General features: G+C 50.4%; 1 protein-coding gene across 1 annotated transcript; it reads right to left on the bottom strand.

Moving 5' to 3' along the window:
- Positions 1-4069: 4069 nt before the first annotated feature.
- On the bottom strand, positions 4070-12296 carry LOC133370474 (gap junction delta-2 protein-like). Its single transcript, XM_061596854.1, has 3 exons — positions 12226-12296; positions 8398-8866; positions 4070-4432 (listed from the first exon to the last, which is right to left on the bottom strand). Exons 1-3 carry the CDS (start codon positions 12294-12296, stop codon positions 4070-4072), a joined length of 903 nt encoding a protein of 300 aa, XP_061452838.1.
- Between the last annotated feature and the right edge of the window lie 12093 nt (positions 12297-24389).

Genomic DNA, 24389 nt, shown 5'->3' with positions numbered 1-24389 from the left:
ACATCCCTGGCCTATGGGACCTCCTGGCTAAGGTTGATGGGAGTTGGGAGTCCAGCATAATCTGAAAAGCCAAAAATGCCCTCCCCGCACATTTTTTTTTTAAAAAAAGGCAGGAGCCCTAGTGGCCAAGGTTTGGTGGCCCCAGCTCTAATCTTCCTCACTCCCTTGCCACCATTTGTGGAACAGAGTGCAGAAGGGCTGGGCTCTCCTAAGGTTGCCAACTCTCTAACAGCCTCTGCTCCTGTGCCTTATGTAGCAGCTTAACAAAGAGAAGTTAAATCAACTGATTAAGGTTTTTCCCCAGCTTCAGTTGATGCTTTCCTAGCCACCACTATTTAATTTCTGACCGCGAGGTGGCTGTTGTCAAGTGCAGGAGCAGGGCCTCTTAAAAAAGTTGGCAACCCTCTGCACACATGTATCCTTCCCCTTTCTTTAACCCAAGAGCCACTTCCTCTTCCTTTTTGCCCTCCCGGTGGATGAGAAGGAGCAGCAACAAGCAAGCAGGGATGGCAGGTTAGGCCCCTGCAGGGCACAGGCCGCTATTCATAGAGATATACATATGAATGAGATCTCACCTCATTCCCAGTGCAAACGAGCAGGCAGGGGCAGAGAGGAGGCAAGACTCCTGCTGCTGCCTCCTAGATTGTGCCCTTTGCACTACTTGCATTCATCCCAGGCTATCCATCCTTGAAAACCAGCGTGGACAAGAGTGGCCAGAGGCAAGCGAGAAAGGGGCAGAAGCTCCTGTGGCAGATGTGCAGGAGAGGGGATTTTGGCAGGGCCAGCTTTTCTCCCCTTGCAGTGCCATGAGGGGACATGCTGGGCCCACTAAAACCTCCCCTCTCCTCCAGAGCTGCCAAAATCCTTGCTCTTTTAACGCCTTCATCTTCTCCATAAGGGTCAGTGATCCACAACTGCCTTGTGACCTTAGCCAAGGTTAGTCATGCAAGTTCTGCCCTGACCGGCCTTTGGACAAGGGGAAGGGGGGAGGGTGACAGAGGGAAGGGAAAGGGAGAGGCCTAAGTTTGTGAGCTGGATGTAGGAAAGTAGGTGTGGGGAACCTTTGGCAACCCTCCAGATGTTGCTGAACGCCAACCCTCCCTAGCCATTGGCCACATTTGCTGCTGGGTGCTGTCATTCAGCAACAGCTGGCAGGCCAAAAGTTCCCCACATCTGTAGTAAAGCTTGAAAACATTCGCTTAGCTCTTTTGGACTTTTTGTTGAAAGAAAAAAATGAAATGATGATAATGGGATTTGATGATTAATCAAGATAGACTATGGAAGAAAGTGAACTTTGTATGTTTTAGGGGTCAAGTTTGATATATATTATGTACCTATAGCTGATCTGTAACAAATCGGAAGTCAAGTTTTCTCTTTTTCTTTTTGCTGTATTGTTTTTGTTGTTTGATTTTGTTGTGTCTGTTTTATAAAAATTTGCATAATAAAAATTATTACAAAAAAAAAAAGAAAACATTCGCTTAGCTGGGAAGGATGGATGGGTGCTAATGCTCTGTTACACCTGGTCACCCTAAGAGAGAGAATGGCAGCCAGAGCACACGGGCTGAATCTGGCCCTTAGCTGCTAACCGAGAGTGGCAGGAGAGGTTTGGAGAAGGAACGGGGTGGGTGGGGGGCAGAGGCTGTATACGTACAGGACTTCGCAGTGGCCTGCTCTTTGCCGGGGCTGGCCCAGGAACCCTCCATGCTCTCTCCGCAGAGTGTCCCTCCAGAAAAATGTGCTTACTGCTCAGGTCAGCTCAGCCCGTGCAAACCAGTAGCTAGTTGCCTCCCACGATGTTTTTAGTCCTAAGACAGGACGGCTGTGTGGGATGCCTGGCAGTCATTTTGCACGGGCTGCCTAAAGAATTGGATTGTAGGCCTGTGTAAGAGCAGAAAGAGACCGAGGGACCAGGAGGAGAAGGAAGAGAGCACCTCCTGTTGGAGCTTGGAGTTTCCCCTGCCTGAAACCCGCTGCTGCCAGCCCGTGTAGACAGTGCTGGCAGAGATGGATCCATGGTCTGACTCTGTGTAAGGCATCTTCCTATCCCTCTGAGAAAGAGGCGGTGAAGAGTTTGGGGAGCAGCAGGTGTGGGTGAATGCTGCCTGGACCGGAAGCCTGAGAGCACCCCCAGTTTCAGTGCTGTGTCCCGCCTCTCGCTCGCTCATGTGCGTGTCCACAGCACCCATCCCTCCTGCTCTCCTATCTATTCAGCACCTTATCTTTTTTTTTGCCACAACTCCCTTGCTCATCTGGTTGGGCTTAGGGGGGGGCTTAGGCCCTAAGTGCGCCACAGGGGGGCAAAGAGGGGAGTCTGGGTGGAGGGGCTGTCGAAGAGCAGCTATGGGGACAAGAGGGGGCAGGGGATTAGCACATCCATCCGGCTTCTTTCCCGTAGCTCTTGGAAGGGGGACGTTTAAAGCTAAGCAGTTCTCATCAGTCCCCACCCCACCCCAGTCTCCCTGCGAGAGGCAGGGAGGGGGCACAGGTCACTGGGTTGCCTCCGTGTGGGGCCTTTGGCAGGAGAGATCTTGGGCTAGTTTTTGTTCTGCCTCTTGCATCAGGGAAGCCAGATGGCGCCCAGTTCACCCCTGGTCTCTGCTTTTGACCTGTTAATGGATTGAGGGATGAAAGGCTTGTTGCTGCTGCTAGTGGGGGGAGGCGTCTGTGCAGATGTGGATGGAAAGGAGAGAGATAGAAGCCGGCTTGCTTTGCCGGCTTGGGCCTAGGCAGCTGGAGACCCCCAAGCCGCCACAGATTTGGGAAAGACATTTCAGAGGAGGAATGTGGGGGCTGAGGTTAGAAAGGAGATTAGGAACCGAGGGTGCTGCATTACACTGCTGAGTCTGACCATTGCTCAGTGTTGTCTACACAGACTGGCAGGGGCTCTCCTTGGGTTTTCAGGCAGGAGTCTCTCCCAGTCCTACCTGGCGCTGTTGAGGATTGAAGGGGGGGCCTTCTGCATGCAACGCAGGTGCTGTGCCACTGAGCTGCAGTCCTTGCTTTCTGTTGTCAATGGGAGGGCATCCCTAGGAAGGCTGATGGGGACAGGAGTTGCCTGCGGTGATGACCAGGCTGCCAGTGTTGCTGCCTGACTCTCTCTGTACGTGTGTTTCCACAGGCTCTGCTCCTGTGCTTTTAACAGCAGCCTGATGCGCAGGGATCGAGACAGTGAAATTGTACTTCTCACATGGCGATAAAACCATGGGAAGCTTTGTTGTAAGTTTCATTCCTGCATGCCGGGCTCCTCTCTAAAGCCCAGACACAGGTCAGTTTGAAACAAAGAAGAAACGGCCACGTCTGAGACAGAAGGGCAAGCAGCTCCCTTGAAATTTCAGTGGCAGCCAGGAACATCAGCCTATGTCGCCGCCGCCTCCCTTCCTACCCCAGTTACCCCAATATGGGCTCCTGCTGGGAGGAAGGGCGGGATATAAAGCAAATAATAAATATCAACAGACAGGCCACCAGAAAAATGAAGAAAATTGGGTTTTTTTATTGCATACCTTTTTTTTAATATCTTTAAAATCACATTTCCTTGCTGAGTATTTACATCGTGGCAGATGAGAGGGAGCTGTCCGTCCATGAGTTAGCACAGGAAGCCCCTAGTCTCTCTCCCCTTCCCTCCTTTTCTTAAAAAAAACCAAGTCACCCCCTGCCCTCTCCCACCAAAGCCGGTTCGTGTGTTTTCATCACCTGACCCAGAAAAAGGTGTCATAGGCACAAGTTTCCACAACCCCCTCCCTCCACTATTTTGCGTGCACCATAGTAATGCGTAGAGAAGAATAAAGGTAAATGGGAACCAGGCACGGAAGTGGGTCTGTGCCCTCCACTACCCGCCTGCTCCTGCCCCATGGCTCCTGAGGGGCTGGATTTCTCCAGTCAGCCCTTAAAGCGAAGGTGAGGCCCCATCCCCTCAAAGTGAGGAGGTTGGGGTTTTTTTAAAGCACCCACTGAATATTGCATGGTGAACCTGGGAGGTATTGTGGTCAGTTCGGTAGATGTTTTTGTCTGTTTGCATTGGCGACATCAGAACTGCCAAGGCCTCTTCCCCCCCCCCCCGAATCAGGTGCGCTCAAACGTAGGCAGACTCACTCGACTGTGTTCGTCCGAGCGTAGGCACTTGGGCCAGAGAGGAGAGGTCCTTCTTACGCACCTCGCAGATGGATTTTCGCCTGGCCTGTACTCCCCGGATGGCTGTCTTGATCTTGCGCCAGCCGAGGTGGTTGAGTTCAGCCAGGTTGAGGAGAACGCAGATCCCGCTGACAGCAAACATGAAGACCAGGAAAACAGTCTTCTCGGTGGGCCGGGACACGTAGCACTCCACCTCTTTGACGCATGGGTAGCGGTCGCACTCAAAGATGGCTGGCACATTGAACCCGTACAGGAAGTACTGCCCTGCCAGAAAACCGATCTCCAAGGCATTGCGGAAAACCACCTGAAGCACAGGGGAGACACAATCAAGGGTCAGGAGGGGGCAGCCTCTGCCTGCTGTGATCAGGAGCTCTTAAAACTTGCTTTGAAGGTAGAGCAGTTTGCCCTAGAAATCAGGCAAGGGGATGATTTAAACTTTTTCTGTCCATCAGGGATGGGGAAGCTGCAGTCCTCCTGATGTTGCTGAACTACAATTCCCATCACCCCTGAGCATTGGCTATGGCAGCTGTGGCAGATGGGAACTGCGGTCCAGCAACATCTGGAGAGTCCTAGGTTCCCCGGATCCCCATTATAAGCCCTTCTGTGATGATCGTTAGAGTCATTTCTTTGTAAGTAATGACATGCTAGCTAATATTGTTCTTAAGTATTGTTAGCCTGCCGTCACTTGAGTAGCCTCTGTTTACATTTTGTATTAATCTGGTGATGCTTTGATTTGTGTGTAGGGGGATGTTAGTCCCTTGTTCAGATTATAATAAATAGATTGGGGGAGAGACAGAATTGAGGCACAGGTATCATAGCTGTGAGCTGGAGAAGGCAAGTGTTAACGGTCCCAATCTGAGTCAGATAAACCCCGCTGACTTCATGTAAGGAAGAGGATTCAAGGGCCCTGATGGTACCAACCGCTCAAATAAGGAGCTTGAAGACACACTGCCACCACCACACTGACTCAGAGCGCCTAGTGCGTGAGGCTTGGCTGTGAACCAGAGACCCTAGGAAGCACACCAAAAGGTCACTGAGCAAGGCAGGAGGGCAATGCTCTCAGACAAAAGTGCTGCCCCCTTTAAGGCCATGCTGCTCTCCACTAAGAGGTGGGTTTTGGCCAATCGACAAAGATATAGGGCCTCAGGTTAGCCTGGATGCGAGGAACCTTTGGCCCTCCAGACTACGACTCCTATCATCCCTGGCCATTGGCCATGCTTGCTGAGGCTGATGGGAGTTGTAGTTCAGCAAAAATATCTGGAGGGCCAGAGGTTCCCTACACCTAGTTTAGTCGTATCATATGGAACAGCAACTTCATCTGGAGCTGACCCTGGTCCTGCCGGGGGTGGGTGGGCTGCGGTTGCTTCTAATCTTGGTTTGGCCTTCTCTGCTGCCTGTTCTTGGCGTCAGTGCCTGGGTGCATGTGGTATGGGTGCCTGCTCTAGGTCACATCTAGCCCCCTTCAAGTCATCGACAGGCCCCACCAGGGCAGGGCAGCATAGACATTGCTTGAGTCCCTGGCGTGGTAGAAGCAGCCAGCGGTACTCTGAGATTGTTGATGCTGCCTGAATGCAGCTCCTCGCTTCTCACCCTGTATATCTATAAATAGATGGTTGCTGTGATCCTGCAAGACCCCAGTGCTCTTTCTCTCGCATGGGATGCTGGGAAGGAAGATCAGGATGGCTGTGCATTCCTTCAGGTTTAGAAAAATGTGCATTCTGCTCGGGGGAGGGGGGCCATGAAAGTTTAATTCTGCAACCTGAACACCAAATTTCCACTCTAATTTTGCTTATTTTGCATAAGGTACCATGTCATTCCCAAGGAAGGGGCAGAAGCCCTGAGCCTCCCTGCTCTCCCCCCCCACCCGACAGCTCACCACCCACCTAAAATTGTAACCAGGCATTTTGCCTACATGCCTTTCAAGCCAGCCTTTGCCCACCTAAAGTCCTGCAGATGTTTTGGACTAGACCTCCCATCAGCCCTAGCTGGCCTATGCTTTGTACTCACAAGGGCTAGAAACTTGTTTGTTTAATGAAAGCTGCTTGGGCTGATAAGTTCTACACCCTTTCCCAAATTCCGCCCTCATGTCATGCAACTGCCGAAGGCCTGCAATGCTCTCTGTAGTTTCCTCCTCCTGCTACAAGTGATCAGGGAACAGCCACTTCCACAATAGCTCCCTTAGAGTTGTGGTACCCAAAGTGGAAAAGTGACCGCTTGTTGGGGGATGGAGGGATTTGGTCTGTGAAGCGGGTGGCAGAGCTGGGAGCATCATGGTGGGGCTCTTGCAAACAGGTTCAAAGGATACCCGGAGATGGGGAATATTGGGGAAAGCAAGGAGCTTCTGGGATAGGCCTTAATATTGTAAACGGGTCACTGAGATATCACTAACAAGGAGGTTTTTTCACTCTTCGGAAAGGGCAGTGGAGACTGGTGGCTCCAATGTCAGTGGGTCAATGGATCCGCTCCAGGTTTTACCCCAAACTTTTCGGGAGCTGTCTGAGGTGCTTTCAGCAAGATGCAGTTTAGAACTACAACCTTGGCAGAGACCAAATGGGTAATCAAAAGCAGGGACAACCAATCACGGGTGATCCACTGAACAGATGTGACCTGCAAAGTGGCCATGCTGGCTGGGGGGGATGGGAATTGTAGTCCAAAACATCTGGAGGGCACCAGGTTGTCAAAGGCTCAATCACTGGGAAAATATTTTACCACTAGAGGTGCCAGCTTCTTTATGGCACCTGCGTTCCCTGCAAAACAGGTCAGTTTGGGCAAGAAAAAATACACTTCTGACTCCTGTGACTTTTGTGTAGAGAACAGAACAGCCCTCCAAGGGTAAAGGAAGTGGGCTGAATTCTGCACCCAAAACCATTGTTTGTGCTTTTTTTCTGTACCTGCATGGAATCATGGTATCCACATAGCCCTGCACATTTGCAACATCCTTGAGAGATGCCTGTCTTTTCCTCTTGTTAGTTTCCAGGAAAGGGCTCCTCACAATCCGGAGCACCACCACCTCTTAAAGTTAGGGCTTAACTTAAATGTTACCTCCATGTGGTTTAAAACAGCACTGAGCTCAGACAGTTAGGGTTTCCTGACAGACACACCACACACACTGACAGTGTCAATGACCAAGAAATTCTGCTGTGTGACCTGGAGGGTTTGGGGTACTATTTAAAGGGGTGACATGGAAAACAGACAGGATTACTTATGGGGTATAATACACTAGAAAGTTCTGAGCAATTCACACTGCAATGAATGTCAGTTGCAACAGAGCATAGTTGCAAGGTGACAAATCCTCCCCCATCCGCCCTCCTCCCCCATAAGCAAGGCACCTCAAGAGATATTTTGTGCTATGGATTTGTTAAACAACCATTGCTAGGCATAACAGTAGCCCAACCCCATTCCCTTCCCTGTGTCTATCCATCTCTGATCTTGCTAGCCCTAGGGTAGTAGAAGATTGATCAGGATCTACTGGTGATCAGCAGTAGATCAGTAAGAGTATAGCAACAAGTAAAAAGCTGCCTCACCCCTGCCTACAAAAAAAAAATAGATTGCTTGGCGATGCAGAACACTTGGGCATAAAACCAGGAATTGATTTTTATGTGAAAATACCTGTGAACTTAGTTCTGGTCTGAGCATGTGCTCAGAGGCACTCTGTTCCTTAATTATTAGCACATGCTCATCTACCTGAGCCATTATTTTGCAACTCTGGTTGGTGGTCCTTGAAGTTCTAGTAAAACATGCACACACATTGGATCCTGCAAGCCTGAAGTGTGCTTACCCTGTGCAAGCGTACATCAAGCAGAAGTGATTGAGACCAAGAGATCTATATCCCCCAGAGTTTGTGGTATGCAGTGATTGGTGCTGAGGTCACCCACTACAGCAGTGCAACACCTGGAAAAAAAGATGCCATCTGGAAGTAACTGAGGGCTATGTCTGCCCAGTGTGAGTGGCTGACTCCTGGCTCTCAGCACCACCACTCCCAAATGAATGCATCTCAGAACAAATACTACAGAGACTTGTATAATAGGTTGTTGGATTGTGTGACATTATGTTGACAATGCCTACAATAGTATTAGCCTTACTTGCCACAGCACCGCACAGTTGGCTTGTCTACAATTACTTCCCCCCGTAACATCCATCTTTCTTGGGAGTGCTGCCATTTGATTAGTTACCCCACATCATATGGAGGGGTGGAGGAATCCAGGTGTTGGGTATGCAATTAGTGATGGGGAGTCCTCTAATTGTGTCCTCAATTTGAGAAGGACTGACCTGGATGATGTAGAAGCGAGAGATGCCCTCCTGGCGCTTGACCTTGGAATTCTTGGGGGGCCGCATGGGGGCACTGGGGATCTCCTTCACCTCCAGGCAGTCAGGTTCCTCCCTGGACGAGCTGTCGGGGTTCTGCACCAAAATGCCATTGACGTTCTTCATCTTCCTCCTCTCATGGATGCAGTCCTTCTCCAGCAGCGGATAGAGGAATGAGTACCGCCGGTCCCGCTGCTTGGCTGACTGGTGCACCGAGTAGGTGATGAAGCACAGGCTGGGTGTGCACACCAGGATGATCTGGAACACCCAGTAGCGGATATGGGAGATGGGGAAGGCCTTGTCGTAGCAGGCCTGGTTGCAGCCCGGCTGCAGCGTGTTACACATAAACATTGTCTGCTCATCCTCGTAAACCGTCTCACCCACGATGGCCACAATCAGAATGCGGAAGATCACCACCACTGTCAGCAGGATCCTAGTGAAATGGCAGGAGAGGAGAGCGGAGTGAGGTATTAAGGCTCCCTGTTCCTCTGATCTCTGAAACTTTGTAGGTTGTGTGCTGAAACAACATCAAGCTTTTCACTGGCATTGCGCAGATGTGATTCAACGCTTAACTGAAACTCCATGCTTTATAAGTGTACAGAAAATTAAGAGTCGGGTCAAGACTTATTCTTACAGTCTTTTTTAAAACAGCCAGCAGTTCTTTTCCCTTCAGGGGGGAAAAATTGCTGCAGTTTTAGTTTAAGTTTGCAGAGGTGGGCATGTCCACATTCTGAATATGCTCCCTTGAGATAAACCTGCAGAGTTTCAGGATACGGATGTGACTTGTGCTGACAGAATTGAAATGGGAAACCCTTTTTTACATGTTTGCCTGAGGGCCACATTCCCTCTGGTCCAGTCTGGTCCACCCCCTGCCTGGCCCTCTCTACCGTAGCCTTGGCTTGTGAGAGGACACCCAGGTGGGCCCAGCAGGCTGCTTTCTGCGTGCTGCTCCACCCTCCACCACCACCCCACAATTGCCTGCGGCTTCTAGCAGCCTCCAGGATACGGAGGGGGGTGGAGGATGCTGCAGAGAGAGTCAAACAAGGCAGGACTAGGGGGGTAAGGGGGGGTAAGGAGACTTCTTGAGGTCACCCCAAATGACAATCCTCGGAAATGGGTGTGGGGAACCTGCGCCCCTCCAGATGTTGCTGGGCTCCAGATCCCCAGCCAGCATGGCCAACGGTCAGGGCAAGCTGCCTCCTACTGAGCCAGGTCATCTAGCTAAGGGTTGCTTACACTGACTGGCAGCAGCTCTCCAAGAATTCAGGCAGGGCTCTCTCCCAGCCCTACTTGGGGGTTGCGCCTGGGGCCTTCCGCATGCAAAGCAGATTTTCTAGCCAAAGTGGTACAGCCCTTCCCAAAAGGATGAGGGGAGGGGTAGTCCAGCAACACTTGGAGGGCCACGGGCTCCCCATCCCTGCCCTGAAAGCGATCGGATGAAGGAGGTCAGCAATCTGCTGGAATGCCCTTGTCCCTGTGTACGCTCCGCTTCTAGCACTCCCTTCCTTCAGCCTGTCTGTTTTGGCCCCGTTTCTGCTCTGCATTGTTTTGTTTCCAAAAGGAAGAAAAATGTAGCTGGGAATTGATCCCTCTGAGAAGATCCTTGGTATGGCTAGGAAGGGGGTTGGTTGCTATTACTCAGTGGTGAGTAGGAAACACCCTGTACATATCCAAGCACGTTATTCTTTTTTTCATCCTTTCTCTGCTTTAATTTCTAACCTTGCCTTTACTTACTTACTTACTTACTTAGTTAGTTACTTAGTTACTTATTTATTATTTGATTTATATCCCGCCCTTCCTCCCAGCAGGAGCCCGGGGCGGCAAACAAGAGCACTAAAAACACTTTAAAACTTCATAAAAACAGACTTTCTGTCCATTCCTATGTATACCTCTGCATGTCTGCCCCATGCACATCTGCCTGTTATACTTGCCTATCCCATTCTTCTTTATATTGATTCTCCTACCGCTGAAACTTTGGTTGCCGCCTCCTTGGGCCAGGGACCACTTTGCTTAGGGTACCCTGTGAAACATGCACATGTGTGCCACTCTGTCATATGACATCTCATGCCCCAGGTCCAGCCTCCCTCAACTTGAGCGGAAAGAACCCACCTGCCCTTAATTTTCCTCCCGGTTGGAAAAGGATAGGTGACTCCCATCACCCCTGGGCATTGGCCACACTTGATGGGGCTGATGGGAGTTGCAGTTGAGCACCCTCTGGAGGGCTGCCAAAGGTTCGCCATACCTAGGACAGGGGATCAAGATGGGGCAAAAACATTCCCCATCTGCGGAGTTCCCTCTCTTTTGCTCCCTACCCTCAGGCCTGCCCTCCAAGCGCTAAAAAGTGTTAGGCTGGCACAGCAGCTCTTTTGCCTGGGGTGCAAATGGTTGTCCCTCAGGAGCCTTTCCTGACTATACAAGCTACTCTGATCACAATGTTAAAATCTTCCAAAAGGGTAACTGTGAGTCTGTTCAGCAAAAGCAATCTAGAGCCTTGTGGGACCCTAAAAACCTCCAGATATTATGGAGGGGATAAGCTTTCATGGACTGGAGTCCACTTCATCAATGTTATCCTGAATCAGCAGGTACATATACATAAGAGTGCAGAGGGAAAAGAAATGTGTACACCCTGGGGGGGGGAAGGGTGGTTGCTCAGTGGCAGGACACCTGCTTTGCATGCAGAAGGCCCCAGGCTCAATCCCTGGCATCTCCTGTTAGGGCTGGGAGACATCCCACGTGAAACGCTGGGCAGCTGCTGCCAGCCTGTGTGAGCAATACTGAGCTGGAATGCCCGATGGTCCGACTCAGGCCAAGACAGCTCCCTGTGTCCATAAGGAGCACCCTTAGGGCAATGGCAGACCATCCGGGAAGGGGACCCATGGGAAAGGCAGAGCATCTCATGTGCAGGCGGGAGGTCCCACCTTCAGTCCCCACATCTCCAGGTGGAGCAGTGAGAGAGCCCTGTCTGGGACGCTGGCGAACCGCTGCCAGTCAGTGCAGGCAATATTGAACTAGATAGACCAGCGCCTGGACTGGGTGTCTGGCAGCTTCCTGTACCCTAGGTATACCTGCCTGCTGAGAAAGGGCGCCTCGAGCATCTGGTGAAGCGGCCTCTGGGGAAGCCGGTGCCACGCCAGACTTGCGAGGCTTGCAGGCTCTGCGGGATCCTTCGTCATTCGCGGCGGGGAGGGGAATCCCTGCGCGCTGTCTTGCGCCCAGCGCAACGCGCAGGAAGGAAAGGGCGACGCAGCGGCGAGGAGAGCGCGGAGGGCATCCCTTCTGCTCCGCCAAGCACTGCCAGACCTGCCGACTCTCCTGCCTGCCGGGCTCCTCCAACCCGCAGAGAAAGCATCCTCGCCGGGCCGCTTCTTTCCGAGGGGATCCTGGAAGGCAGGGATGGGGAGGGCGAAGCGCGGCTCCCAGCCGCCCTTCTCCAGAGAGAGAGGGAGAGAGAGAAAGACCCAGGAGCGCAGGCCTCGGCCGGCAGCTAGATGCCCAAGGGGGCGCGCGCGCACCGGGCGCTTTCCTCTCTGCCCCGCGGACTCTCCACAGCAGCCCTGGCGGGGCGGGGGCGCTCCTTCAGAAGCCCTCCCCCTCGGCAGCGAGAGAGGTCAGACCCAGGAGTCCGAGCTTCCATCCGCTCCCCTCCCACCCCTTCAGTTCCAGAGTGCCCGACGGGACAAGAAGTCCTGCCCGCCCCTCCCTTCCCACTCCTCTCCCCAAGCGGCTAGTCCTGTTGAGGGATCTCTCTCTCTCTCTCTCTCTCTCTCTCTCTCTCTCTGCGCGTGGACCCACCTCCCGATCATGGTGGAATGCTGTTGCACCGCAGCCTCCAGCAGCCTTTCCAAAATGGTCCACTCTCCCATCGCTTCGGACTGGACGGGTCTCCCCGCATCCGAAGGCTCCGCCGAGGGATGGTCGCCGCCGCCGCCAGCCTAGTCCGTCCGTCCGTCCGCCCCGCGATCGCCCCGCAGCAGCAGCAGCAGCAGCAGCAGCAGCTCAGCGCCGGCCCGCCGAGGAGCTCCTCGCCATCAGCTCCGGGGAGCGGCGCCGAGCCTGGCGCACCGGCAGGCTGCCGGGGCGTCCGGAGCAGAGGAGACCGCCGCCGCCAGCGTCCCCCGCGCCGCCGCCGCCCTCATCCTGCCACCCGGGCCGGCCTGGGACGCCTCTTGCTCTCGGCGGCCGGCCACCCTCAGCTCCGGCTCCGGCCGCCGCCTGGGCGGCTGCGGCGGCTACTGTCAAGGGCACCGAGGCGGGAGGATGGAGTGCCAGACACCTGAGCCGCCGCGCGCCTCTCCGGGTCTCCGGGTGCGTGAGCGCGCGCGCGCGTGGGGGTTGGTGCGCGCTGCCGCCCCCTCTCTGGCTTGAATGGGCAGCGCCCCTCCCCGAGCCGGGGAGGGGAGGGGAGGGGAGGGGCGCGCCCGTCCGGCCCGCAGCGGAGGAGCCATCCAGGGGGCCCGACGGCCACCCTGGGACCCCGCCCGCCCGCCGGCCCACCCGCTCCAGCAAGCATTCCCCGCACCTGTCCCTCCGTCCCTGGCCCCCAAGAGCTGCCGGCTGCGCTGGGCAGGCGGGCGGGCGGGCGGGCGAGCAGGCAGGTGGAACGGCAGATTCCCAGAGTGAGGGAGCGAGATGCTCAAAGACTCGGGGGGAGAGAAGGAGGGAGGGGGCTCAACGAACCAGTTCGCCGGGGACCCAGTGACCTCGGAGCCAGAGATTTACAGATCCACGCAGGAGGAGGGGTAGATGGGTGCGCGCACACCCGCAAGCACCCGCATCCTCGCATCCAGATTGGGCGTTCATTATCCCCACCCTGTATTTAAGACTCCTGATCCCGCCAAGGAGGGCGACTCAAGGGGGCCCTTGCCCTCCGCCACCCGCTCCCGACCAACTTCCCCGCTTCCAATGTGTTGTTTTTAAAGTCATTTTCTAGCATTTGTAGCACTGGAGACAGGAGGCCAAATGTACAAGCGCCCTTCTCTTTCTCTGAGATAAATTATCCTGCCCCCCCTTTCGGGGTTTTACTTTGCGTCACCAAGCGCGGAAAGAATATCCCAGCCGAGGATCAGCGCGGCGCTCTTCCTGAGGGTGCGCTGAGCGCTCTGGTGACTGTTGCGGATACACACTCATCTTGCAGCAGTTCGGCTGCCTGGTTACTGCGGTCTCCTTTACCTGCTAACTTAATGGCAAATTCAGAAGTGCAGAATCCCTTCATCAGTCATAGCCCCTCCCCTCCCCCCTTTTTGCTGAATGAGATCCTTGTTAACGCCTTCTCCCACAACAACAGAGGTCCCTAGGAGCCAATAAGTAGGAAAAGGGAGAGCGTTAGCTACTGAGAAGAGTCTTCTCAGTGGCTGACTCACCTCCTTTCACTCTGGCTCCAATCAGCAGGAAAGGATAAGGAAGCATGTTAGAAGACTCTTCTCAATGGCTAACACACTCCCTTTTCATGTTGATTGGCTCATAGGGTGCTGGAGACACAGGGACCCTGCTCCCCAAAAAGTGCCCGGTCTAATACCCCCAGAACCCGGACGACTACACCCCTGCTTCTCTCTCTCTCTCTCTCTCTCTCTCTCTCTCTCTCTCTCTCTCTCTCTCTCTCTCACACACACACACACACACACACACACACACACAGAGGAGTTGCTTGCTGGGCTCACAGGATTGTTGCTTAAGGACCGGGCTTTGGGAGAGGCGACCCACGGGTAGCGGGGAGTTACAGGACTTCTGCAGCGACGCGCTTACACACACGTGTTGCAGTCTTGAGAGGGGACTTGTACGGGGATGTTCCAAGCCATCCCGGGTTGCCGCAAGGTCTCTCACTCTCTGTCCACACAAGCATTGGGGGGGGGTCCTTTGCCAACTCCAAAGCGCTCCACGAAATCAGAGCGCGCATCTCCATCCTGTCCGGATCGCGGTGGTGGGTGCGTTTATTGCAGGCGAAGGCAAGGCGACCGCGGCTCTCTCTCTCTCTCTCCCTCTCTCTCTCTCTCTCTCTCTCTCTCTCTGCCCCTCCTCTTCGGGCCAGCCTGCAAAGGTCCAGCCGCTGCCCGTCTCCTCCCGCGCCTTCGCGGCCGGTGCGCCTGGAAGGATCCTCCTCCCTGGATCGGATCCTCGCCTGGCGGCGGCAGTCTACCCCACGCACACCCTGCCCTGAGCTGGCCCCTCGGGCCCTTCTCCTCCGCCCAGAACATCCACCTCGGCACGCCAAAGGCCGGCGCCAAAGATCGGTCACACTCCAGCGTGACCAAGAGCCCGCCTTTGGCAGGTGGGAGCGCGCTCCTTCCTTGGTAACTGGGGACTCCAGAGGAGGGAGGCTGAGCTGCGCTCCCAAGCCCAAGGCGTCTCCAGGCAGCGGAAGGGCCCTGGCTCAGCGGTGGAGCGCCTGCCTTGCATACAGAAGGTCCCGGATGGACCCTTGGTAGAATCCTGGGGAATCACCTGCCTGGAAACCTGGAGAGCCGCTGCCAGTCAGTGCAGGCAGTGAGGAACTAGATGGTCTGACTCAGCAGGCAGCACCTCCCTTGTGTTTTTTCCCCTGTATAAACGAATGGCCGCCATTTACTTCTCCTGCTATGAAGGCCACACCTGTCTTCCACCAATGGGAGTGTGTCACTGACTCTTCACTGGCAAGGATCCCTTGTGAAGGGGGGGCATGGGGGCCGGCAGTGTTACTCTGTGCCTGTTAGAAAGCCACAGGCATGCAATGTGCTTCCTTCCGGACAGGTGCCTCCCAGCACAATCCAGTGACTGCTCTTCCACTGGAAGATGCCAGTGGAAGTTACGATAGACTTTTCACGCCGTCGGAGCATGACGCTTTCTCGCCGAGTCCTCTTTGCCCCCGTGGAGTCGAGAGAGACACTGCTGCTGGGCTTGGGGCCATTTGCAGCTCTGCGCCTGCTCGCTACAGAACACGTGGTGGGTGCTGTTTGATCAGCCCGTTTTTATGTTGGTGATCCATCTCTTAATTGTCCGCAGAAACACTTCTTCCAAATGGGTTGTAATCCCCCTGAAGAGCCAGGATGTGCAAGCTTGGGGGTACTGTTGGTTTCACTGGAGGCACAAGAGGTTTCTGAGGCATGGAAGGCCTACCAGTGTGGGCTGGCAGCCCGGCTGCATCCCTTCCTGAACAGTGGTTAACCTAGCTTTGGTCGCCTGTGCTCCCTGCTAACCCCATGTCTAGATTACTGCAAGGCGCTCTATGTGGGGCTGCCTTTGAAGGCAATCTGGAAATAGCAGGTGATGCAGAATTCAGTGGCCCAACTGCTAACAGGGACTATAGGTGGTCTGAGAATATATAGCTGGTTCTGGTTTACCTCCGCTGGCTTCCAGTACGTTTCCAGGTGTTATTCATGATGCTGGTCTTAACCTATGTAAAGCCTTATGTAGCTTGAGACTCCAGAACCTCACAGAACAGTGCCTCTTCCTAACAAGCCAGCTCTGGTCATCTTCAGAGGCCTCCCTCCAAGTGAATAATGGCAGGGGGCAACAAGAGAGAAGGGCCTTTTCAGTGGTGTCTCCACTTATGTGGTGTTGAAGGAGAGCTTTGCTCAGAGACAAATAATTGGGTGTTAGAACAAATTAAACCAGAACTATCACTAGAAGCTAAAATGATGAAACTGAGGTTGTCATACTTTGGACACATAATGAGAAGACCTGATTCACTAGAAAAGACAATAATGCTGGGAAAAACAGAAGGGAGTAGAAAAAGAGGAAGGCCAGAGACGGATTGATTCCATAAAGGAAACCACAGACCTGAACTTACAAGATATGAGCAGGGTGGTTCATGACAGATTCTACTGGAGGTCGCTGATTCATAGGGTCACCATAAGTTGTAATCGACTTGAAGGGACATAACATCAGCAACTCCACTTATGGACTACTGGACCCCCAAAGGAGGTTGTCTGGTGGCCATATTAGCATGTTGCTGGTGCCAAGTAAATACCTTTCTTTTCTCTCAGGCGTTTGAATAGTTTTTTTATTTTTTTGTTGCTGGGTATTTTTTCGTCTGATCAGTTCCAATGGTGATTAGGTTTCCACTGCTGGGGCAGGCAGTTCTGATTACTGTAGTTCGTATTCTTAGCGGTGCAATTGTGTGTCTCTCATACAGTATACATCTTATATTGAATTGATTGTTGTTGAAGTGTATTGGACTGTATCAGCCCCAGACAGCATGGCCAGTGGTAAGGGATTATGGGAGTTGTAGTCCAACAACATCTGGAGGGCTACATCCCTGTCCTAGTTGGTTCTTTGGATACCAAGAATGCAGCCCTTTTGGGCTCTGCAAGAAACATATCCGCAGCTCCACCTAGTGGCCCGATGGGGGAATTATATTTAGTCTCATTACACCGTTAAGCAGATGTTTCCTTCAAGCAGTAGTGTAGTGGCAAATTCAGAAGTGCAGGGGGGTCCCTTCATGATAGTCACAGCCGCACACCCCTTTTTTGCTGTGGGGTTGAAAATGAGATCCTTGTTCATTCTTCTCCCACAACAACAGATGTCCCCAAGAGCCAATAAGCATGAAAAGGGAGAGTGTTAGCTACTGAAAAGAGTCTTCTCAGAGGCTGACTCACCTCCTTTCACTCTGATTGACTCCAATCAGCAGGAAAGGACAAGGAAGCACTCCCCTTTCATGCTGTTTGGCTTGTAGGATGCAGAGAGTCCCCATACCCTGTTCCCAAAAACGTAAAGGGTCTAAGAAACCCCCCCCCCAAGACTCCAGATGACTACACCCTTGCCTGCAAGTGGGATTCTTGGCTGTTTTGCACTCTCAGCCATCTGCCAACTTTCTTGTGATTCCACTAACAAATCTTTGCAACAGCGGGGAAAAGTACTGCATTAAATCACCCTGATTGTCCCCATCTGGAGGTTTCCTATCAATTAATTTGCTGTGGGTTTTCTGAAGGGAAAAAATCTTTGGACAACGGCCAACCCTGAAGCTCTTTCATTATAGGTGGTTGCAGATTGGCAAGGCTTCATTGGACCCGAGGCTTTGAATGCCAGGTCAAAGTCCCAGAATATGTGAAACAACAGAATGCCCTTGCACGTGTACATTTTGCACATTTTGCTCAGCACTGAGCAAGTACAGGTAGAACACTGGAACGTGCTGATGAGTAATGGCATATTAAAAGAAATCTAGGTGGCTTGAGTGAGTGAGCCGAGCCACATGCTACAGGGAAGTCTTCCTCACTACCACCAGCACCAGAATCTAGGATGGGGTTTCCCAAACTGTGGTCTGTGGACACCAGTGATCCATGAGTTTCATTGAGGTGGTCTGTGGTATGTCCGCATGAAATATTCATATTGATTTTAACTATATTTTAATTGCATCTTTTATTTCTTGTATTGTATTTTCTTGTATTACAATTTGAATTCTATGGAATGCAAATTGTAAGTCAATAAAGGATACAATTAAAATCAATATGAATATTTCATGCTGACATGCCACAGACAACAGGCAGAAAAATCACTAAGTGACCATCACCAAGACCATCAGCAATTTTCAAGTGGTCTGCAAGAACAAAAGTCTGGGAACCACTGATCTAGGGGGGCAATATCAGCAAAATGTATGATGAGTTTTGAGAATTAAAAAAATCCATTATGAATGTAAATAGCAATGGTAGCCTCTGTGGGCTTTCAGGCTGTCACTATTTTGCAGGTAGAAAAATGTTCTGCTGCTTGCAAAACCTTAGATCATTTATTTATTTATAAAAATATTTATAGACTGCCCCCATACAAAATCCCAGGGCAGTCTCCAACAAGATTTACAAATGACACTTGTCTTTTGTACAATTACAATATATATGAGCCATCTAGCTGTTTAGATTCACTAAAGTTAAATCTGCAAAGTTTCCCATATGCACGGAGGTGAACTGTTTCTTCCTCCTTTTGATTGAGCAAACTGAACTCAGTACCAGTACAATTTCCCTTCGCTGACAATGCTTAGGAAATAACAGGGATCATGAAATCTATCAGAAAACAGACAGGTTGCATACCTTGGAGCAGCCTTCCTAGGAGTGTCAACTTTCTTACTGGCCCTGCTAGTCTGCCTTTAACAGCAGCCTGACATGTACAACTTAAGCCTTCGAAGGACAGCACCCTCCCCCCCCCCATTTTAGCTCCATGTTCAGATAATCTTCACCTGCTAAATTTATGCATGGCAGGCTGCTGCTGTTAAAATCGAAGAAGAAGGGCCTGGAAGAAAGTTGGCAGACCCTAACAGAGAGAGACAATTTTAAATCGAAGTTTCATCCCAGCCAATTTGGGTTTTTGACATTTGAATTTCAGGTGCAAGATGGTCAAATACCAGCTGAAGCATCCCATGTGAAAACAGCCTTCCATTTTGGTGCCACCCCCACCCCCAAACAGAGGAGCTGGTGCAACTGGGCTCCACTGTTGGGAAAAGTGTGAGTCTATTCCTGTTGATGTTTTTACTCTGCATACACAATATACATTTAAAGCATGTGGCTTTTCCCAAATAATCCTGGGAATTGTTGGGCACTGGAATGGTAGCTCTGTGAGGGGCAAACTACAGTTCCCAGGATTCTTTGAATGCTTTAAATGCACTTTAAATATATAGTATGGATGCAGCCTGAGAGTCACAAGACTGGAGCTGGCTCCTGATGTCTAAAATTCAGCTGGATCTGCACAAGTTGTGGCCCCCAGCAAGCTGAATGCAACCCTCCCACCCCCAAGATCCATCAAGGCTTTGATAAATCTGATTTTGCTGCCCGCTTGGAACTGAAAACAATGTGGGGGATGAGACTGGGGTTCAGTGAAGCTCCTGTTAGGCCACAAATATGGGCGGCGGTTTGCATTTGTCTTTGTGGCTTGTAAGCTGTGCAGAGCTGAAGTCTGGGGAAAGACCACCTGAGCCACCTCTCTGAGTGATGCTGCTGCAATGTTGCTATGGAGACGGCAAGGTGGCAGGCTGGTTGCCTGCGCCTGATATGACCTGGTTCCTAGGCTCTGATTGGGTGGGCTCCGAGCTGTTTGTCATCAGGGCAAAGGCAGGGTGGGGATTATATATATTTCCCATCCTCTCCTTCCTTCCCCCGGCCATCCCCCTCCCAGAGCTCATGAACCTGAAGTGCCCTGGATATCTGACAGACCCAAGGCCAACCGCAGGGGGCTGCAAAAGAAGCTGAGAGAGAGGAAGAAAGTGATAGAGATTGGCATTCTATTAAAATTTAAAATAGGCCTCCGATCTTTTCTAATCTGATTGAAAAGGCAGCCTGAGGCATCACCGTGACATCATGAGGTGAAGCCTAGAAGCCTAGACACATATTCATTTTTTGTAAACATTTGTTGGTTTGGGAACTGCATCACAAAATTTGGATAAGTGCGAACTCCAAAGGAAGGCTGACTTTTGGTTCTCATGTTGTTTTGGAAAGTGCAGATTTGGAAAGAGTCAGCTTCAAAAACAAAACAAACTGAATTTCTTCCTTATCCCTAATAGCAAAATAGGAGAGGTTGGCAACTGGTAGGTGACTTACACCCTAATCCTATTTTGGGGGGGGAATGTAAGTCTCATTCATTCCGAGGCAACTTAGTTTAAGGAAATCATAAATTGGATTTATGCATGTGCTTATTCAGAAGAAAGCCCCAGTGAGTCCTGGAAAGTCTGTTTTGGATTGTAACGTTAGGGCGCAATGAACGCCAAATCAAGCCCCATTGAAACAAAAGGCCCAGCAGGGCAAGCCGCCGCAACTCTACCCCTTAACAGTGCAAAGAAAAAGGCGGTTAAAAGTGCTAATGAGTCAATTCATCGACACAAAGGCCACATCTGCACTGCACATTTAAAGCACTAGGATACCCCTTTCATGGCTTCCCCAAAAGAATCCTGGAACTGTAGTTTATTAAGGATGCTGAGAGGAGACACCTATTCCCCTCACATAGCTACGTTTTCCAGAGTTCCCTATAAAGAGAGGGATTGATTGCTAAACCAATCTAGGATTGCAACTCTAAGGGGAACAGGGGTCTCCTAACAACTCTCAGTCAGCACCCTTATAAAACTACAGCTCGCAGGATTCTTTGGGGGGAAGCCCTGACTGTTAAAGTGGTGCTTTAAATGTATCATGGGGATGTGGCCAAAGTGATCTCTATCAGCAAAGGTTTCACCCTTTGATCTTCTGCATGTCATGCAAATAATTAAAGGGGCAGGGGGGCCAATGGCACCCCTTGCTCCTGGAAAACAGTTCATAATGCAAGGAGATTAAAGGCAAAGATTCTAGCGTTTCTTTTCTGTGTGGAATGAAGTTTCGTAAGGGCAGGGTGTCAGGATCTTATGCATTTGGACCATCCTCATGGTATAACGTGAGCAGCCTGGGTGGAACCAGTCCTGTGCCATCTCTCCCTGAGTCTAAACCTCTCATGCCTTGGGAGAATCAGGGGTTCTCCAAAGGGCTCATTTAGGCCCGTTCACACGACGACTTACTGTGAGATTGATGCTACTTGCATCCCCGTTTAATTCATATGGTTCACATGACGTTGCAGGCAAAGAGAAGCTACGACACAGTTTTCCCCTTTAAATCCACATTAAGCCAATCCGGGGATGGTGCAAAAAGTGAAGGCAAAACAGTCTCCACTTCACAGCGTTACTCCAAGTAGGCGCTTTGCTTCAATGTTGTTTGCTGGGTGAGTGAATCCTCGCTTTCAGATACTCCCCTTTCTCTGTTCACTAAACTCTCCATGAATTTCATTTTGTTCCCCATGGCTTAACCAGCCACTTCCGCCTCCCTCTCCTACATCAGAGTTTGCTATAGCCTTCCTTCTCCCCCCCCCCAATCAGTTTTGTGTCAATTGCATCTCTATGCCCTGGGCTTCAGCCAGGAGAGGTGTGCAATTGACAAGAAGAAACAATGAAACTGACAAAGAAAACCATCTCTTTCTCCCTCCCCCCAATCTGTATTTGTCAATTGCACCCCTAAACCATCCCTAAGTGGTGTGCAATTGATAAGAAACACTTGAAAAAAAAAACTTCCCCTTCTCCATTAGCAATAGCAATATACCAGAGGGAGTAAACTGTAAATTTGGAGGCGGGGGCACGAAACAGCGACACCAATCCTTCCCAGAGGAACGCCGACTAGTGTGAATGGAAAACAGGGGATTTGAAGGTAGGAAGTGTGAACCTTGCAAATCTATCACGATAAAAGCTGCGTCTTTACTATGTCTTTTAGCTCCTGTGTGAACAAGCCCAAAGACAAAAACAATGAACTTAATTTCCTGAGATGCCAGCCTATTCCCCAAAGACTAGATCAAAGGCCTGGATGTCGCAACCCCTTTACTGCTGTCATCCCTCTGGAACGCTGATGCTTGGGCGCCTGGTCCACAAGAGCGTTATTTGTCTAGCAACTTGAGTGCCATGCCACTGTCTCTGCCAGCTGGCTCTGATGAGCGGGCACAGGCTGCCAGGTTTGTTGGCTGGCTGGCTGCCTATCACTTTGAGGTTGAGGTGCAGGAGGTGGTCACTGAGTTTTGCAATGGTTTCCTGTGGTAGAGAAAGCAAGCATCTCTTTTAAAGAGCCGGATAGGGCTGCTTCTCCAAAGACATCGCCCACTATTTCTTGTATTTATTTAATGAAAAGATAGTTCATCCTCCGCAAGGACCCTCAAAGAGGCACACACTGAAAACTGCAAATCCTACAACCAATACAATGAACATCCAAGAGCATAAATTCTACATACTGATTGCTCCTTTCTTCAAATACTATTATGATTATAATTTGTTATTTATATAGCACTCCGATGTCCAAGGCACTTTATGAGCACAAGAGAAGCCCCAGCTGATGGAGCATCTCAGCCCCAGTAACAAATGGTGCTTCCAGATGGCTCACATGTGCAGATTGGTTGAAGGGTGATAGAAAAAAAAAGAGTTTGCAAAGAATTCCGGAAGAATCTCTCCAAACTTGGAGAAGTGGAAATAAAAATGGCAAATCCAGTTCAGTGTAAGTGTAAAGTTAGGTATGAATGTATGCATTCATTCAAAAGCATTTCTAAACTGCTTAGTATTTTAAACCTTTATAAGCAGTGAACACGAAGTACAATATATAAAGCAACATCCATTGAAACAAAAGATGCAACCGAAAACCAATTAAACAAAAGATATAAAGGCAAATAAAACAGAGTTTCAGGGGCTAGGGATGTATGTTGGGGTGTTGGGGTTGATGACACTGTGGGCATCATTAGAGAAGGGACTGGTAATAAAATGGCTAGTATCACAATGATGTCTCTGAGGGGCAGCCACACACCAAGGATGTCAAATCCTGTGTACACTGCTGGTCACCACATCCCAAAGAAGTGTATTGCAGTTCTGGAAAATGTGTAGAGAAGGGCCACCAAAATGATCAAGCGAATGGAGCAACTCCCCTATGAGGAAAGGTTGCAGCATCTGGAGCTTTTTTAGTTCAGAAAAAAGAAAGCAAAAGAGCACATGATGCAGGTATGCAAAACTATGCACAGTGTGTGGAGAAAGTGGACAGAGATAAATTTTCCTCCACTCTCATAATATTAGAAACCGGAGTCATCTAGTGAAGCTGAATGCTGGAAGATTCAGGACACAAAAAAGTAACCAGTGCTTAGTTAAACTATGAGAATTCATTCCCACAAGATATTATTCATTGTATTAAAAAAGCGGTATTCAGAGGTAGTTTACCATTGCCTTCCTCTGAGGCTGAGAGGCAGTGCTGGCCCAAGGTCACCCAGTGAACTTCATGGCTGTGTGGGGATTCGAACCCTGGTCTCTCAGGTCGTAGTCTGAAACCGTAACCACTTAAAATTTACTAATACAGAGGTGCATTCCGTGTTTTCAATTAATTGTTTGCATAATATCACAAAATAGCTTTTAAGAGGAAATATTATTCATTAAATAGTCAACTTTATGTTTGATCGCAAAGAGTAGTTTTGTTTTTGTTTTTTAAAAAGCAATGTGACACAGCGACAGAAGCCAGGAGGAGGAAGTATCCCGGTTCAGTATCAGAAGCAGGAATGAACTATATGGAAGGAGGAGGAGGAGTGGACAGAGGGTCTTCCACCCATAATTTAAAAAATGGGGGAAGACATCCTCACTGCAGAGGCTAGAACGGTTAATAATTGCAACAGAAATAATAATCTGTTTATAGCAGGGTACGGGAAGTGCGGATTTCTCTAGAGAAAGTTCAAAATGGCAGGGAACATCATATGGACACTGGCGAATTAATGGACACACAAGGGTGTTAAGATTGCAGATCAAAAGGAGGTATGGATGGGCCCTTGATCTCCCTGGTTCTAGTCTGACACTCTACATCTCACTAGCATTCTAGGCACAATATCTAGTTCTCTCTCTCTTTTTTCTTTCTTTCTTGCAATTTCCAGAATTGGCTGAACTCTTAACAAGTTTCAGCAAAGACAAAGCCTCCCTTTTATACCCAAATAATAATTACAAAAATGGAATCATATCTTGATGGTGTTATGAGTTTTTCTGTCTTGATTAGCATGATTGAGCCTTCCTGTTGCTGTTGTGGTTTCGCTTGACAGACTAATTAATAGACAGGGATTTGATTCAAATAACATGAATGTTCATTAAAGACTGGGGATGTTTCCCTTAATGTTCTGGGGATCTCTCTCCAGCCTTGGGAATGCGACATCCAGGAGAGTTTGGAGAGGGGGGGGCTACATACACATCATACATTTAGAGCTCATTCAAAGCACATGAGTTCTTCCAAAGAATCCTGGGAACTGTAGTTTGTTACAGGTGCTAGGAATTGTAGCTCAGCAAGGGGTAAACAACAGTTCCCAGAATTCTTTGGGGGAAATAATTTGCTTTGCGTATATGGCGTGTATGCAGCCTAAGACTGCTGAGAATTTTTAGCAGGACATCTCTGGGCTAGAAGGAGGCAGTGTGGGAGAAGAGATGGAGGGGGATCCATGCTGTTGCTTTGGGCCTAATGCTCTGGAAAACAGTTAACCGTTGCTTTGGGGGT

This window comes from Rhineura floridana, chromosome 15 (genome assembly GCF_030035675.1).
Source record: "Rhineura floridana isolate rRhiFlo1 chromosome 15, rRhiFlo1.hap2, whole genome shotgun sequence".
Lineage (NCBI taxonomy): Eukaryota > Metazoa > Chordata > Lepidosauria > Squamata > Rhineuridae > Rhineura > Rhineura floridana.
This window is presented reverse-complemented; position numbering and strand designations above follow the sequence as displayed.

Coding starts and splice junctions, on each gene's coding strand:
- LOC133370474 (XM_061596854.1), bottom strand. CDS start 12,296: ATGGGAGAGTGGACCATTTTGGAAAGGCTGCTGGAGGCTGCGGTGCAA. Junction 8,867..12,225: donor CATTCCACCATGATCGGGAG/GTGGGTCCACGC, acceptor CCATTTCACTAG/GATCCTGCTGACAGTGGTGG. Junction 4,433..8,397: donor CTCGCTTCTACATCATCCAG/GTCAGTCCTTCT, acceptor CCTGTGCTTCAG/GTGGTTTTCCGCAATGCCTT.